The 18,998-nt window shown below is 41.0% G+C and overlaps 1 protein-coding gene across 1 annotated transcript in view; it reads right to left on the bottom strand.

Annotated features, from left to right (window-relative positions):
* The window catches only part of LOC134351887 (BTB/POZ domain-containing protein KCTD5-like), a 66,381-nt gene that overhangs the window by 6,029 nt on the left and 41,354 nt on the right, over positions 1–18,998 (bottom strand). The window contains exons 4-5 of the mRNA XM_063058743.1: positions 17,918–18,013; positions 5,699–5,824 (exon numbers count right to left, since the gene is read on the bottom strand). Coding sequence (XP_062914813.1) covers positions 5,699–5,824; positions 17,918–18,013 — 222 coding nt within the window. The remainder of the gene's footprint in view (positions 1–5,698; positions 5,825–17,917; positions 18,014–18,998) is intronic.

The following is an 18,998-nucleotide window of genomic DNA, read 5'->3' as shown; positions in this document are numbered from 1 at the left end:
AACCCAGAATATTCAAAAGTTTAGCATATTTGTTCAAGTGATCAAGATGATAGTTGTTTTTTCTCTCCACTATATGGTATAATATAATGTATAACTTATGCATTAATTTATACAGTATTCTTTGAATTTGCAGTATCTCTTGTAGTGAGGTGCATTGTACTGTACTTTGTGCAGCTGATAATAAACTTGACTTGACTAAACACATATCCTTATCTTTACAAAAATTGTTTTCCTATCTCTACCATCACCCTTATTCTTCAATCTCACTCTCGTCTCCTCATCACAATCTTTATTACCTCTAGACTTGGCTATTCCATCACCTCTCCATTCACCTCCCCCTCTCTGTTGCTTACCAACCTGAGATTATCCAAAACATTGCTCCCCGCTTCCTAAATCACATCACGTTCCATGCATAATTATTCCAGGTAAAGCAAAATCTTGATATTAAAATTCTTATGCTCATCTTGAAATGCTTGACTAAGCTCCTAGCTGTGGAATTTCCACCACAAACCTGTCTCTCTTTCCTTGAGGCGCTGCTTAAACCAAGCGATGGCCAAGACTTTGTCCTTAGTTCCTGGGGCAACAACCTCAACATTTGTTTGATAAATTCCTTTGCATGCCTTGTTATTTTTAAATAGATACCCTAATAAAGGGATGGTGTTATGGTCAGACATACAGAGTGAATGCCCTGGGCAGTAGCAGGTGCTGGAGGATTATCATACCTGCACAGAGTACAGGACAGGAATGACAAGTCAGAAGGAAGGACAAGGATGGCAAGGTAAGATGACCTTGGTTGTTGAGAGAGGTGATAAATTTAGTCAAGAAGAAAAAGGAAAAGTTAATCAAACAGGTCCCTTGAGGATTATAAAGAAACCAGAAAAGAACTCAAGGAGGAAATTAGGAAAGCCAGGAGGGGCCATGAAAAGTCCTTTATACATACATCAAGAGCAAGAAGATAACTAGGGAGAGCGTAGGATCACTCAAGAATGAAGGGGCTGTGAAGGATGTGGATGAGGTCATTAATGGTACTTTACAACAGTATTTACCAAGGAGAAGGACATGGAGGATAGGGAGATTAGTGCTAAGCATATTGATATACTAGAGCATTTCAAAGTAAAGGATGAAGTAGTTTTGGGTCTCTTAAAGAGCACGAAGGTGTACAAGTCCACAGGTTCGGTTGGGAAATACCCCAGGTTATTGAGAGAGCCAAGAGAAGAGATCACTGGGGCCTTGATTTATATCTTCTGTGTCCTCTCTAGCCAGAGGTGAGGTCCTGGAGGACTGGTGAGTAGCTAACATTCCATTATCCAAGAAGGGAATCATAGATATTCCTGAAACTATATACTGGTGAGTCTCACATTAGTAGTAGGAAGTTACTGGAGAGAATCCTTAGGGATAAGATTTATGAGCATTTGGAAAACTATGGCATAGTTAGGGAGCCAGCACGGCTTTGTGCGGGACAAGCTATGTCTTACTAACTTAATTTGAGTTTTTGATGAGGTGACAAAGATGATTGATGGAGGTAAACTGTGGGTATTGTTTACGTGAATTTTAGTAAGCGAGGTTTTGGAGGACAAGGTCCCAAAAGATTAAGACAAAGGATGGTGGTTGAAGGGACTTGTTCTGACTGGAGGTCTGCAATTAGTGGTTTTTCACAGGGATCTGAACTGGGGCCTCTGCTGTCTGTGTTGTATTTAAATGACCTGGATGAAAATGTAGATGGGTGAGTAAATTTGTAGATGATACGAAGATTGATGGGGTTGTGGATAGTGTAGAAGATCGACAAAGAATACAACATGATATAGATCAGTCGCAGATATGGGCAGAGAAACAGCAGGTGGGAGTTTAATCTGGCCAAATGTGAAGAGACATCTTGTAAAGCAACAGTACACTGTTAAGGGCAAGATCCTAACAGTATTGAGCAGAGGGATCTTGGGGTCCAAGTTTATAACTCCCTGAAAGTGGCTGCACAGGTCAACAGGGTGATTAAGAAGGCATATGGCATGTTTGCCTTTATTAGCTGAGGCACTGAGTTCAAAAGTCATGAAGTTATATAGCAGTTTTATAAAATTCTAGTTAGGTTGCATCTGAAGTCAGATTGTCCCTTTACAGGAAGAATGCTGAGGCTTTGGAAAGGGCGCAGAACTTTACCAGGACGCTGCCTGGATCAGAGGACGTGCTATCATGAGAGGCTGGACAAACTTGGGTTGTTTTCTCCGGAGCGGTGGAGGCTGAGGGGAGATCTGATACGGGTTTATAAGATTATGAGAGGCATAGATAGAGTAGACAGACAATATCTTTTTCCCAGGGTTGAAATATCTAATACCAGAGAGCATGCATTTAAAGTGAGGGGGTAATTTCAAAGGAGATGTGTGGGGCAAGTTGTTTTTTTTACAAAGAGGGATGCATGCCTGGAATGTGCTGCTGGGGTGGTGGTAGAGTCAGATGCATTAAGGACTTTTAAGAGACATTTAAACAGGCACATGAATGTGAGGGAAGTGGAAGAATATGGACATTGTGTAGGCAGAAAAGATTAGTTTAGCTGGCCATTTTATTACTAACTTAATTGGTTCAGCTCAACATTGTGGGCTGAAGGGCCTGTTCCTGGGCTGAGAAGTGAAGAATTCTTGATGATACTGAGCATGTGAACAAATAGATGGATTGATGTTGGAGTAGATCCATGTTTTCCAGTCTGGGCACATAAGAGAAAAGTCGTATCAGCTCTCCCCTCTCTTTCTGCTTCCAGACTGAAATGTAGGGTTTTTCATACCCTTTCCGTTCTGAAACACTGAGCTAAAGGCAGCTACACAAATTAAAGGCCCATAACAGGTTCAGGAGTCGCTGTATGAGGCCGATAGTAACTGGGCAACCCATTGTGCCTATAATCGTAAACATTTCAGCAACATCTGGTACTCAGTCTGATACACATGGCAACAGGACACTTTCGTATTTTACAGGAGCTCTCTAACTTAAAGAAAGCTCTCTTAAAGTTGAATCTCTGCCCGTGCCACAGTAGAGCATGCAACAGCGGGGTAACACACAGCACAGTACTGTACTACCAGGCAGCAAGCATCCAGGCTGGTAAAGGGCAGGGCAGAACAAGGCAAATGAGAGTTAGGGTCATGGATGGCAACTCTACAGAGGCAAGGATACACTGAGGGGAACTGAGAGGATCTGTGCTTTTTCCAGCAGATCACTCGTGCTCACCGGTACATTTTATTTCAAATTAATCTGAGTCAATCATATCGTAATCCGTCTCTTCATCGTCGCTCTGGATTCAGCATTCAGCATGCAGCATGCAGAAATGTAAACAGGAAGGAAAACATTGTTGTAGACAATTGTTTCCAAACTCAGGTCAAGCATGTCAGCAACAGGAAAAGTAAAAATAAAGGTGCTCAAATAAAGTAGTGGAAAAGATTAGCTAAAAGTTACCTACTTTAACAAATATGAACTCCAATAATTGAAAATCATCTTCCTCCTGGAGTTATGTGATGGTGAAGAGGTGGATGTATTCATTATTACACCCGAGTGTGCTCAGATGGAGCATTAGCAAGCCCCTCACAACCCATATTTCACCAACACCAAGCTGAATGCTGCCCTCTGTGTTTATAAACTCCACCAGGGACCAAGCAGAAATAAGAACAACATCTGATTTTCTCATTCCTTCTTCACTGAACACTTTGTTGAGCCTGATTCAGTGGGATAGTGTAAGTTTCTATGCACCATCTTATTTAAGCACACAAACCACACTGGAACAGATTGTTTACTCATGTTTGAAATCTGGAGTCATAATCAAAACTGGAACAATGGCTGACACTGTAATTCACTGTTAAGTCTTTGACAACTGGCTAGTAACATCACTAAGGTGTAAAATAAAGTACTAGCTACAGAACTGCCTTGGGTGGATTGCGATGAAAACACCCCCTTCCCTCCTACTCCAAATGAGTGGCACAGCTAGTGGCTAGCCTGTCTCACAGCTCCCGTGTCCCAGACACAACCCTGTCTGCGTGGAGTTTACATGTTTTCTCTGTGACCTTATGGGTTTTCTCTAGATCTTGACTTCTTTGACATAGGCAAATGGGATTAGGTTAGATAAGCATTTTAGTTGTCTTTGTATAACTTCAGGATTCTATGACTCTAAAAGTTACTTTAATTATCCATGTTGAGGATAAAGGATTAAAACTGCTGCAACAAAAAAGACACAATAATCTAATTCTATAAACAAATGAACTAATGCTGAACACTGTTTTATAAAGTTGTGCAGAATTAATTCAAAAATAGGAAGTAGTTAAGCTAGTGAATTAGTCAATGATTAAATGCTTAAATATGTTCATATAATCCCAGCGCAGTGCTCAGAATAACATTTACGATTATTTTACTTAGTCACAGGGATGATTGGAGTTAGGATCACTATCTCTTCTGTCTGTCGGGATTTGATCTGGTTAGAGCTTTTCTATCCTTAACCAACCATTAGAGTCGATGGTGAACAGAATCCACAAACGCTGCTGACGGTCAGCGTGGACTTGGTGGGACAAAGGACCTGTATCCATGCTATCTCTCTCTGACTCTGTGATTGTAAACCAACATTGCTTTAAGATGTTCTGGGGCATAAATTGTTCCCTTATCTCAGTGCTTAGTTTGGCAAAAGAAACAATAGCATGTTTAGAAATCTCTGTAGACAAAATGCCTTCATGTTCATTGCTAAATCCAGCACTGCAATATGCAGAGCTCTGCACTACTACTATATGATAAATACCAGTAGCAAAATCAGCAACAGGGAAAGAATGACCTCTGTTAGAGAGCTCTCATCTGGGTACACCAGGAATAGATCTGGCAAAATAATGTCAAATGATATTTATTTATAAAATAATGAATGTCCATTTTCAATTCATGGTGAAAGTTGGAGCACATCACTCCCTGCATTTAATGTCTCCATAATGTACTCTTTGTTGAAGGGTGAGTTATACTCCCCTATCACATACACTCAGTGGCCACTTTATTGGCTACAGGAGAGGAACCTGGTGTGGTCTTCTGTTGCTGCAGCCCATCCACATGTTGTGCTCAGAGATGCCTTTCTGCACACCATTGCTGTAATGCGTGGTTGAGTTACTGTCGCCATCCTGTCAGCTTGAACCAGCCTGGCCATTCTCCTCCCACCTTTGTCATTAGCAAGGCATTTTCGCCCACAGAACTGCCCCCACAAATTTTTTTTTTTGTTGCACCATTTTCTATAAACTCTAGTGACTGTAACGTGTGAAAATCCCAGGAGATAATCAGTTTCTAAGATACTTAAATCCCCCCGCCTGGCACCAACAATCATTCCATGGTCAAAGCCACTTAGATCACATTTCTTCCTCATTCTGATGTTTAATTTGAACCTCTTGACCATGTCTGCATGCTTTTGTGCATTGAGTTGCTGTCACAATTGGCTGATTAGATATTTGCATTAACGAGGTGCACAAGTGTACCTAATAGAGTGGCCATTGAATGTATAACCCAGCTCACAGAAACACTGGGCCCTCTGAGTACCCTGTGTCTGATCAAGAATGAGCTGTACAGTAGTAACCACTCTGTGCAGGTAATTCAGACCATCCGACGTCATTCCAAACTCATTTCTGTTAAGGTTACAACATGGGCTGAGATGAAAACCGCAGAAATAAGCACTTAGGAAACTATAATTCTGTATAATTTCACTCACCTTGGCTTTTTCACTGGGTTCCGAATTTGTGCCATAAGGAGTATTATGCAATTCTCTGGAGACCACACAAAGAAATTCAGCCTGATCTTCATTTCCATAGTTGTAGGAAGAGCCCATACTGACCAGCTGAGAAGAAACGAGAGTGTGTTTACTACATTAAAATACTGGGATCCAAGCATGTAATCAGGGAAACTGAGTGATGTACTTTGATGAGTGTGACCCAACTTCCCTAAATAATGAATCAACACCTTCATCTTCCATCACTTTAAATAAGTTATCTCCAGTAGGCTGTGCATATAAGAGGAAGGCCAAAGGGAGGGACAGATACAATGTTGATGCTCTCACTTTCCAGGGCTATAAGTGGTGGAAGTAGGTATAACTTTGACACTTGTTATACCAGGTAGACTCAGCCGCTTTTGTTTAGAAAACATTTAAGTGCTGGAACAAAAGAATATTTCACCAATTCACTTTCATAGCATGTCCATAGACCACCCTAACAATAAATATATGCATAACACCAGCTGATCCTCAACAAAACGCTGACCCTTACCTAGAGCATTGTCTCTCCAGTTCCTCATTTCTTTTTCCTTCCCTGCTTAGTTTTGCTACCTTTATTAGCTGCTTCTCTTCAATCCCCCATTCAGTGCTATTGCAATGCCTCAGATGGGATAGACATCGTAAGACTTCAGCAGTGCATTTAAATAGCTCTGTCACTGCAGGCCAATGAAGGCAGAAGGACAGGATGAAATAGCTGTGAAACAAGCTCTGACAAATGTACACATTAACTACCTTCTCTTAAAAAATGGCAAGAAATGATCAATGGAGGCAATGATTTGTGAATTTGGCTACTGTCACACCAAAGTGCTCTAACTGTGAGGGCTCAATGAACCAAGCCAGGCTTAACTGTGACCATCTTTGTGATGAGATCAGAACCACAGCTTCAGTGATTCTGCAAATATCCTCTGCAGCTGTAGAAAGGCAGGGATCCTGCAGCTAAAGGCAGCAGTGACTGACAGTGGTTGATGCGGTTGACTGGAATCAATGAGAAGAGTGATGGCACCACACTGGACAAACATCCTTTTTGTGAAATGCCAAGTTTCAATTGTGGTTTAAAAAACTGCAAAGCCTAAGAAAATGCTTCTGTCTGAGATTGGACCTATAATTAGTGCCTCTGATTCTCTCATTGTTCTATAAATTTCTGCCTCAGATCATTTTTCCTAATTTCATTTGTATGAATAACCATTTTCTGTTCATGAATATTTTAGTGCGAACTTTTCTACAGCTACCCAAAGGCTGAGATAACAGTCAGTTAACAATCCTTTCACCATCCTTTGATGCCAGGTCTAGCCTACGGTTACTTCACTGCAAAGTCCAACAAAGACTGCCCAATGCTGCATTTGTTTGCGCAAACAACAGGAGTTCTGCAGATGCTGGAAATTCAAGCAACACACATCAAAGTTGCTGGTGAACGCAGCAGGCCAGGCAGCATCTCTAGGAAGAGGTGCAGTCGACGTTTCAGGCCGAGACCCTTGAGATGCTGCCTGGCCTACTGCGTTCACCAGCAACTTTGATGTGTGTTGCTGCATTTATTTGACTATTGTCTTGTATTCCTGGGGGGGGGGGCGGGGGGTGAGGGTATTGACTGAGACCAGCTCAGTTTCCACATCAAGACCTGTCCTATTATGACTGGATGCCCTGACCCATCTCTCTCCTACATAACAGTTGTTCTGTGCTGTGACCAATTGCTTTCTTCTCAGGAGCAAGCCGGTGATCAGGAGTAAGAACTCAAGCCCTACAAGGACTACTTTGTGAGTGGCAGTGGGATTCCTGGTCAATCTTCCTTGAGTAGAACTGGCCTATGATCTGGAGTTGGCCCTGAGGTCAAACACTTACTATGTCCAATGTCTGTGATGAAATATCCTGATTCTTCAGGTTCAGCAGGGGCAGACCTGAGATTGTGAGTGTGATTCCCTGAATTCCATCCAACAAGATCTGCAACTGTTTTTATATGAGGCAGAGATCATCCCGTACAGGAGGAAAACACTTTTTTTCCCTATTAATCAGGGTCAGAATGATCATCTGAGTAAAAATCAAAAATGCAGGTGGTGGAAATCTGAGGAGGTTATAGAGAAAAATTTTCCAGATTCGAACACTGCTCCCCCCCAAAAATGACTTGAGTTTTTCCATCAGTTTTGTTGCACCTTCCAGGTGAGCCCTGGTCTTATTGGTAATGTTATCTTTAAGGCATCAGCTCCTTATGGGACAAACAAAAGCCACCGGTCTGTTCATATCCAACATTTTAATGCCCTGTACAGAAAACGGAGAAAGCAATGTGGCAACCTCCTGTCTGGGTCACATTCCATCATATTGTCCATTCCTCACAATAGCCACTACACTTTTTCCTTACACTGCAATCATTCAATGGAGACTTGGACCTTTAAAAGGTCAATGGTTTATTACCTGAAAGATAAATATATATATTAAAAAAACATTGTATCTCTTGCAAAACAAAAAGGAGAACAAAGTGCACAGAATGTTTTTGCAACCAAGTCCCAAGAGAAAATACCTCTGGGATCAGGAATGAAAATGATTGTAAACAGGTTTACCCCAAAAATAACAACTAAGCACTACTTGTTTTTATATTCATGACACCGATACTCAGCTTTGGTCCTACCTAGTCAGCTTCAGAACAGGTAATGATTTTTAAGAAAATGGACCATACTTTCAGTATATGCTCAGGGTAACCCTGTGGTCTCCAAAGTGATCACCCAAACAGCAGTTGATTGTTCTAATCTGGAGACGATATCACGAATACCAAATGCAATATACTAAATTTGAATAAGTGGAAGTGAATTGCTGCTTCACTTGGGAGTGTTGAGTCCAGATGTGGGAAGGTATAGGACATCTCCTTTGGTCGTATGGGACTGTATCAAGAACAGAATGGATGTTGGTGGAGATGGGAGAATGAGTCAGAGTCATAACAGGAACAGCCCTACTAGAATGGTAAAAAGGGAGAAACAGAGCTGTTGATAGAGCTGCCACATTGAGAGAAGGAGAAGTTTATGAAGGATGAGCCATTGAATGTAGAGGCTGGTGTGGTGAGAGTGGCAGTAACAAGCAGTAAATGCAGTTGAGGGTCCGGTCAAACATGATGGAGGCAAAAAACACAGTAAAGGAGAAAAGATTTCAGCAATATTGGTGCAGAAAATATAATCAAAAGAACAGATATAATTAAACTGAAGTTATAGGAAGCAGGTCAGGGAGAGGTACAGTTGGATTAAGACCTGTTGACTTACATTAAATATTGGTCATTACCCTACTCCCTTGGATGGGTGAAAAGGGTAGAAACAATTAGGGACGGACCACACAAAAAAGACAGAGGATGGTGATCAGCTGCAAAGGTGATGAAAATTGTTTGGTATGTATGGTAGCAGGAAGCTGCATCGATACAGTTGGGAATACAATACTGAATAAAGAAGTGAAAGAAGGGCCCAAGTCGAAGTGAAACAAAAATTGTCCATTCAATATGTCCCACAGAGAAAGGCAAAGCTCAGACCTGTGTAGGTTCTCAGTTACACAGTTCATTTAGAAGAGGTGAGTGTACTTAAAGTTCAAATTCAGACAGCTGAAGAAGATGATGATGGTGGAGGGGGCAAATTTAACATGTGTTTAAGGAAGAAGTAATAAGCTTCCTGATTTAGAGACTGGAGATACAACTGAGCCAGCTGGGATCAGGACAGCGTTGAAGGATATCAGAGATGCAAGTGTAAGACAATGGCTTGATGTTACGGTACACAGGAAAGTATGAATGAGGTGGTGTGGGAGATCTGATATTGGGAAGTAGGGGCTATTTTGCCAAACAATAGTACTATCCTTGTCAGGCTTGATGCCTGTACTGAGATTGATGCTTACTGAATGGAGTTCCACAGGTTTAGGGAGTACAGTGAATAAAAAAGTTTCACATGAAGCAGCAGCAGACAAACCTCCAATTAAGTGCACTACACTTGGTACCTACATCATGGTTTCCACCACAGTGAAGAAAGCAAAAAGAGTGGTTACCCCCATTCAGTCTGCAAAGATCATCTGGAATTTTCAGTTATCTGTCACTTTAATTCTTTTACCCACTGTGACTTCTTGCACTGTTCCAAAACAGCAACACTATAAACTCAGGGAATATCACCTTATCTTCTAACTAGGCACAATACAACATCCTAGACAAAATCTTGAGCTCAACAATTTCAGACACTAATCTTGATACAAGCTGAAAACACTGGTTAAGTTTTCATGAAAATTAATCAGCATGCATCTTTATCTTATCCCCTTCTGTAGACATTGTCTGACCCACTGAGTATTTCAGCAATCTGCTCAGTTTCCACCATTTGAATTCTTTGTATCTTTCAGTTCCAGTAGTGTTTCCTTCTTTACTCTATTCTTGTTCATCTTTATTGACTTTCACTCTGGCCAAATCAGTTGTGATTAACAAGCCTTCATTATCCCCAGTCAATCACCACTGTGTGTGATACTGTCTCTGTGTGTCTTCACCTTATCATCAGCATTCCAGCCCCCTCCTCCTTACACTTTCTAATTTTATCCCTATTCTGCAACCAGTTCTCATGAGAGGCCATTGATCTGAAAATTGGACCATTCCTCTGTCTGACCTGCTGAATACTTGCAGAACTTTCCTGAGTTTTTAAAATTGGATATGGATTCAGTGTGTCAAACTAATAAGCACAGTGGTCCTACCCTTTCTCAGAATAGCAACAAATATGACCCAGTGAGGACACTTTAGTGAGTTTTGAATGAGCAAATTCATTTAGATTTATGGCTGCTCCAGTAGCAAATTCAAGTGCCATTACTGCATGTAAACCTCACGCAGTGTTGACCGGCTATTCCTTCATAGAATTCATCCATGAAGTCAAAACAGATTGCATCCATTGTGATGGTTATCAGGTGCAGGATGACTGGCTGATTTTCCCCTCCTGAGTTAGAATGAGTGCAGCATTATCACAAGTGACATTACTTAACAATCATCTAGGGACTGAACATGTAGCATTGTTCAGTAAAACTCCGCTAATCCACTATCCAGCTTTTTGGAAATCTTGATGGTTCAGCAAATAGTTCAACAAATGATGTTTGCCAAGCTCCCTTTAACTCTTTGGGGTTCAGGTTTCTTCATTCCACCAGAATCACCAGCAGCTTTGCTCCAGAGTTTCTTTTAGACAATGGGAGGCCCTAGTTCCCATGCTTCCTTTATACCTACCTGAATCATAGTTGCTGTGCTCCCTTTTAACTCGACTCACCTTGCATTTTAACAATTAAAAATGTATTCAAATAGTGTGGAGGTGTTAATAGAAATAACATCCAACTATCCCGAAAAATTGGCTAATGCTGCACCAAAGACATGAATGTGCTTTATTATTGGAGTTCTGCTGTATACTGTGGTCCCCACTACAGTGGGATAACTAGCCTCCATTTTAAAATGCAATGAGATTTTTAAAAAACTCCCATATATCATCATTACACCAGCCTTAAGGTGCATTCTGGCCAGCATGTGAATTCACGTGGTGAGGTGATCACCCCAGCAAAATTCAATAGTCTTTATTTTCCAACCAGTGCATGATTAGACATGCCTGGGGACATACAGCTGTTGCAGCTCTCCACCAAAGTTCAGAGCAAGAATGTAAAAAACAAAGCAGGATCCATCTTATTCAAAAAGATGACCTTGCTCTACCAGTAAATCTTTCCATATTTCATATCCATATGTCAAGAAATATTTGAGATAGCCTTGTACTAGATAAGCCACTTGGAATGCCATCATCTTAATCTTCGGTTGCAAGGAATATGAGAAGTGTTAGCTTAGATATTTGGTCACTGGAGAGTGTACAGAAGCAGTATAGAGAACTGTAGGTGGCAATACTGTCTCACCTTACATGACATTTCCTTGCATGACTGGGCTGACATGCATCTCAGTTCTTTCCTACTAATTGAGAACAGCTTTACGAAGAACAGCAAAACAGTAAACAGCCAAGGGCATGCCAGGTGCACAATGACTAAACAGGTTCTGACATAACAGAAAAATGCAAAAATTATTGTCAAGCTATTTTCCCTAAAGAAACAGATCAAGCAGAGTTCACAAACCAACCTTTTTATTGAGAACATTAACCCCACATCAGCCAGGCTTCAGGTTCAAAGAAGTTGGTATTCATTACAGTGGAAAAGGACAGTTTAACTCTAAATACAATCAGTATTGAAAGAGGGAACTCAGGCACATTACTCAAAGGAGGACGTTTTCATTTGGATGTACAAAGCAATTGTAAATACTTCCAGAGGGAGGAAGCCAAGTGTTTCAAGTAGGATGCTGATCTTACGAGGACCTTCCCCCCAGAAATTCTCTTCAGTGGTTAGAATTAGCCGCCCAAAAGACAATGTGTTCTTGTTCCCTAATTTAAGTAAAGGCAGGAAACACTGGAAACACTTAGCATGTTAGGCTGCATTTGTTGAATAGAAACAACAGGATTAACGACCGAAGAACCTTTGTCTGATGACTTGAAATGCTATTTCTGTTTCCTTTCTACTGCCTGCTCAGGTGGATATTTCCAGCATTTTAATTTTATTTTAGATTTTCAGAAGGTCTTTTTTCTTATACTGTACTTATTCACAAATTTCCTCTCTGCTAACATTATCATCTTGTTTGAGGTACAAGAGATTCTGCAGATGCTGAAAATTGTTGAGCAACACACACAAAATGAGCACGGGAGCTGGTTGAGTGGAGTCGCAGCAACAACCTCGCATTCAAAGTCAGTAAGCCCAAAGAATTTATTATGGACTTCAGAAAGGGCAAGACAAGAGAACACACACCAGTCCTCATCGGGGGATCAGAAGTCAAAAGGGTGAGCAGTTTCAAGTTCCTGGTGTCAACACCTCTGAGGATCTTTCCTGGGCTCAACATATTGATGCAGTTACAAAGATGGCATTACAGCAGTTATTAAGAGTTTGAGGAGATTTAGTATGTCACCAAAGATGCTTGTAAACCTCTACAGATGTACTGTGTAGAGAATTCTAACTGGCTGCATCACAGTCTGGTATGGGGGGGGGGTGCTGGGGGCTACTGCACAGGATTGCAATAAGTTGCAGGAAGTTGTGAACTCAGTCAGCTCCATCATAGGCATTAACTCCCTACCATCCAGGACGTCTTCAAGGAATGATGCCTCAAAAAGGTGGCATCCATAATTAAGGACCCCCATCACCCAGGACATGCCCTCTTCTCATTGCTACCATCAGGGAGGAGGCACATACTCAATGGTACAGGAACAGCTTCTTCCCCTCTGCCACAAGATTTCTGAATGGGCATTGAACCCATGAACACTACCTCACTACTTTATCTTTCTTCTCTCCCCTTATTGCACTACTTATTTAATTTTTAATATATATATTACTGTGACTTACATTTCACAACATATGCTTGTGATATTAAATCTGATTCTGATTATGCTGGAGGAACTTGGTAAGTCAGGCAGCATCTACGGAGGGAAATAAACAGCTGATGTTTCATCCTGATGAGGGGCCTCAGGCCGAAACGTCAACTGCTTATTCTCTCCATACATGCTGCTTGACTTCCTGAGTTCCTCCAGCACTTTGTTTACCTAGGCCAGTTGTGGAAGGCAGAAGTTTCTGGCTTTCCTCACCCTCCTTTCAGGCAGAGGGGCTTGGAGTGATTGGGCATCAGTGTAGATAAGTTCTAACAGGTGTTAAGACAAAGCAAAGCTGTGGGTAGAGCTTCAGCTTCTTTCGAAGCTGACACAGATTTTACACAATTATCAGTATTCTTAGAGATACACCAGAGTAACAGGCCCTTCCAGCTCAACAAGCACCCACCACCCAATTACACCCATGCGAGCAATTACCAATTACACCAACCATCACGCTCCCCGCTTCCCCAATTCTGACACTGAAACATTTTAATTCTCTTCAATTTGAAGTAAATAATTACAAGGAAAAATTATTTTAAAACCCTTTGCCTTCTGTAAGCCATGGATCACCACTGGGATCTCAGACTCTTCAACAGGTCTAACTGCAATGGGGCATGTAGAGGTGACATCCCAGCTAATTACACAGAACCCCAGTGAGATTAGGTCTCCATGTTAAACCCAGTGACATATTTAGACTCACCAATTCCTGCAGTAGTAGTTCCAGTTGGTACTGCCAGTAACATCCAGTCCATTCAGGCCAGAGACTAAACAAGGGGTTGGCAGCATTTCCTTTCACTATCTTCCATGAAAGGGATATTAGAAATCACACTCCCTCTCATCTGGAGATGAATATGATGGATTCTGTTTCTCTTTGGTGCTATCAGCTAAGTGATGCTCTGTGTGGCCTCCGTTGGTCGTGGTCGACCATGGGTACTGCGCCTCTGGTAGTCACTGGTTTGTTGAGCAGTGTCGACTGTGGCTATTGAGGCCGATCCTGTGATGCTCTGACATACTCTGAAATAACTTGTGGACCTACGGTTCTCTAATATTTCAAATTAAAACACAGTACTCTGCATTTATATAGCAGCCTTATTGAAGTAATATATACCAAAATGACTTGGTATTCTTTGGGATGGCAGCATAGTAGTTAGTGCAACATTTTACAGTGCCAGCAATCAGGGTTCATTCAATTCCTGACACGTCTGTAAGGAGTTTGTACACTTTCATGTGACTATATGTTTTCTTTTCCCGGGTGAGCCAGTTTCCTCCCATATTCCAAAGATGCATGGGTTAGGGCTACTAAGTTATGGGCCTGCTATGCTGGCACTGAAAGCACGGTGACTCTTGCAGGCTGCCCTCAGCACATCCTTGGACTGTGTTGGTTGCTGACGCAAACAGCGCATTTCACTGGATGCTTCAATCTTTCCACGTACACGCGACAAATAAAGCTAATCTAATCTACTACCCGAATTCAAAAGCAATTAGGTTTGATACCCTTCAAGTATCTTGGATGAGTCGCTGCAAATCAGTTCATATCTCTAACAGCTTGGAAAAAGACCACAGTCTTATTGAACAAGACCAGAAAATTTATGACAAGAGACCATTCAGCCTATATGTCCACAATGATCAAGGGGATTTTAATCCCACATGCCAGCTCTTAGCCTATACCTTTGCAGATCAATATTCAATTATACAGTGAAGTACTGCTTAAATGCGCGAGCGTTTCTGCAGTGAGTTCTGGACACCCACCACCCTTTGGGTGGAAAAAATCTTCCTCATCTTCCCATTCTCTGAGGAGTAGAGGTGTTTTGCTCCATTAATATAGAGCTCTGATTGGTTATGTCGTCTCTCTACCATAGGAAAGGTATCATTGTAGTACAGGAACTGCAGCGAAATTTCAGCGGATTGACTGTTGTCATGCCTGTCATGTATGAAGGGATTAAAGAGAGTAGGCTGTGCTTTGAGTTTAGAAAATTGAGAAGTTATTTTGCTGAAATGTACAACAACCGTAAGGGGCTTGACAGTCGAGGTGTGACTTGATGCTTCCCCTGGGTGGGTTGCTTGCTTTTGGGTCTCTCACCAGTTTCATTCTCATTGGTCTAGACTTTGAGACTGCTAATTTGTAAATTACAACACTGCAAATCACTTGAAATAGATGCATCTACATTTAATTATAAACTCTCAATATTTCTGCAACTATAATTAAGCCCTATATTTAAACTTAAAGCTTGTATTTCCATTCCCATTAGACTTTGCTGATTAATATACCCTTTGTTGACACTCTCTGTGGTGGCTGCTGGACTTCGAAACATGAAACAAGGTAAAAGCTTGGTTTTAGATGATGTAGTTCAGAAATATTTAGTGCATTAATGGGATGAAATATGCTTATTAAGTTAATCAAACTGCTCTGGCAACATGCCAGAAATCATAATGCACTTCTGTGCCATTTTGTCTTCACTTCCAACTTTTTGTATAGCTCCTCTTGTTCAACAGATATGAAATGTTAAAGGGCCACTTAAACCACGTAAGCAGTCATGTTCTCTCCCAACCGCCCTTTTAATCTCCTGAGCACAAAAATTAGTACAGTAGATCTTTCAAACAGATGTAAAGAGGTGTCGACAGCTGGAAGATGAACGATCCCTTAGCCGCGTGTTACCCAAGCCTGTTGCAGCTTTCACCAAAACACAGTGTGAAGTTGGGGTTACCAACGACAACAGACTTTCCACAAGAATTGTGTTTCCAAACCTTATTTCATAACTTGTTATTTTAGGTCTACATATCTTTTGTTTACCATTTAAAAGTATAGAGATCAAAAGTTCAATGCTTTGAACTATTTTTCATGTTTATATGTTTATATATTTACATTTATTATGTTTTTTTATTAATGTGTTGTTTAACATATTGTGATGTTTTTGTACTGCGTCAGATCTGGAGTAACAATTATTTTGTCCTCCTTTACATCTGTATATTGGAAATGACATTTAAAAATCTTGAAACTTGAACTTGAAACTTCACTGTAAAAAAAAGTGAAAAATAGGCAAAGACTAAAGATACTGATATCAACACCTACACATCAACACACACAATTGATATCAGCACAGCACAGAATTGAAACAGTAATGAAAATTGACCTTTCAAAGAATGGAAGATGTTATGTGAGGCAGGTAATGGTAAGAAGCAGGGAGATAGGCTGTGCATTGTTATAATGAGCGTGGAGGGTATTACTGGGACACACCTCACTGCTGCTGTTGTGGAAACTGGTCTCCTCCCCCTTCACTTGCCGCGACACAATCAGCAGAAATTCTGACTGATGGTCCCGCCCATAGCCATAGGGGAATCCTATATTGACCAGCTGTAACAACCAGAGCAGAGTGTTTGTAACACTGGGTGAATTAAGAGTTCTTTCATTTCAAGTTTTCAAATGGTATAAATTATTAACATTTTAGTTACAGTTTCAGTGATGCAATTGTTCAAGAGCTACAAGAGTGGCAATTACTTAAACTATACACCAGAAATATTGAACTATAAACAAGTCCTCTTTATTTAGGTTACAGAACGCTGTGTGCGACAGAACATCCTGGAACCTGTGGTCATTTGCTGAGAATCAAGAACCATCTGGTCCACAGTAACAAAGCACTAATGGGTGTTGATACCCACAGCTATTCAACTAGAGCATGAGAATTCAGGAAAAAGGAGCTAAAGATGAGGTTGCGGTATTGGAAGAAGTGGGAGCATGTGGGATGAGGAGGAGGAAAGACTGAAGGCCCTCCACTCAATGAAAAATGACTCATGTTACAGGATCAATTCCTGGCTTGTACTAAATCATCATATCAGCCAGATCTTTTTGACAATAGGACAGGACGGGGTTTGAGTCATGCCACACGTAGATGACAGATATTGCTCTTTCACAACATGGCCATCAAGGAGAGAGACATTGCGGGATTGTGGAAGGAGTGTCATCCAGCAGCCGTGAACAGAATGAAATGAGGTGGACGGACTAAACATCTGGAAAGGCATGCAGGATGGGGGTCTGTCTGGGAGAGACATCGACAAGCATTTCCTCAGAAAGAGTCCCTGAAGAGCAGAATCAAGTTGGCAGAAAGGAAAATATAGATAAAACATGACTATCTTTGGGGATATACAGTATGATGTGTGTAGCATGAACAACTCCCCAAGATTTAAAATCTTTATTTGAAACAAAAGTCAGAAATTCAACCCAAGAAATTATAGCTTCCCAACTAACCATTAGAGTTTGCTTAGCTGGATCAGAAATATTGAACTCAATTTTTAATTGAATTTATCTGAAATTATTTTCTCACAAAGCAAATGGAAAATCATCAGACTAAGTTACCTTAGTTGCATTTGCTTATATAAACCCAAACTCAAAGCTTGAATTGTGCAAGGGATTCTGGGGAGCAGGAAACAGCAGCTGCCAGGAAAGAATATTTGGATTTGGAAAATTTAAACAATCTACGGGTAGACTTAGTCAGAGACCAAGAGATATTTATTCAATTCCAAGTCAGAAATGTCAGCTGTTTGCCCAAGTATACAATGAATCAAGAATTAGTTCAAGAAAATGGTATGATTTTAATCCGTGTTTGGTGCAGACAACTACTGCTAAAGACCCAGCTGCCTATTTCTAACAGTGTTGCGTGGAGGACCAAAATGGAATAGATGCTCTTGATTGCTCTCAACTACAGCACCATTTTTGATTTGATTTTCAGTTGCAGTGAATACTTAACATTCCTACCTGTTCAAACTTCCATCCGTCAGACATTGTCGACACCATCTGGGTGAGTTCTTCTTCTTGGCACTGAAGCACTCTGTAGACATGTTTCATTGGGATCTGAGGGTTACAGACAGAGAGAATTGAATTACCCCTGAGATCAAAGACCCATTAAAGAAAATGTTAGGGAATGCAAATTGGAATGGCAAATTCCAATAACAGAAATAAGGTTAATCAAATCTTCAGGAAGGACAAGAATATGAAAAACATAGCTGGATAAAGATGAACACAACTACAAATTATTTTTGCAATATTTGCTCCTCTTTGTGCCTTGTGGCACAGTGGGCGCCAACCTTGCCATTTCTTCAGACTTTGTCTGTATTTTTTTTTACAAGGCCGAGTTGCTAGCTCGACACTTAATGCAGCCCAAATGGAAAGTGCAAAGAGCTGGCTAGACTCACACCCGGGACCACTTGCTTCGAAGTCTGATGCGGTTGCCACTATACCACTGGCCAGCATTGTATCTACAAACTTGTGCCTCATTGCATTGTTGACTAGTCTGTGGAGAGTTGTAAAAATTTGTCAGCTCCATGATGAGCACTAGCCTCCATAGCGTCCAAGGAGTGTTTCCTCAAAAAGACAGCGTCCATCACCCAGGACATGGGTACCCGATTCTGATTTTAATACCTATTTAATCGCCTTGAGAACCCCTTCTCACTACCCATTCTCAACCTCTTACTTTAAATTCAAAGTCTCTTTCCTCCCCCGACCAACCCCTAAACACTCAACTCTTAATACCCTGTGCACCAACTCCTAATTTCCCAAATTTCTCCATGTAAGCAGCAAGACGATATACACACACACACACACACACCTGCCAACAGGGAGGAGGGTGCGAGTGCATTAGATTCCAGTGAGGTATATATTAGATTTCCCTGATAGTTCAGGTGGACAGTGGAATGGATGGCATTTGATGTTTGGCTTTGCTACACTTGGGTAGAAAGCATATTTTTCATGAAAATAGTCATTCTCAAGTGGCTAATTATTATATGGTGATAATGAATATATTTTCATTGAACAGATACATTTTGCATCATCAAAAATA

This window comes from Mobula hypostoma, chromosome 9 (genome assembly GCF_963921235.1).
Source record: "Mobula hypostoma chromosome 9, sMobHyp1.1, whole genome shotgun sequence".
NCBI lineage: Eukaryota > Metazoa > Chordata > Chondrichthyes > Myliobatiformes > Myliobatidae > Mobula > Mobula hypostoma.
The sequence above is the reverse complement of the archived record's forward strand: the minus strand, read 5'-3'. Positions and strand labels throughout refer to the sequence as shown.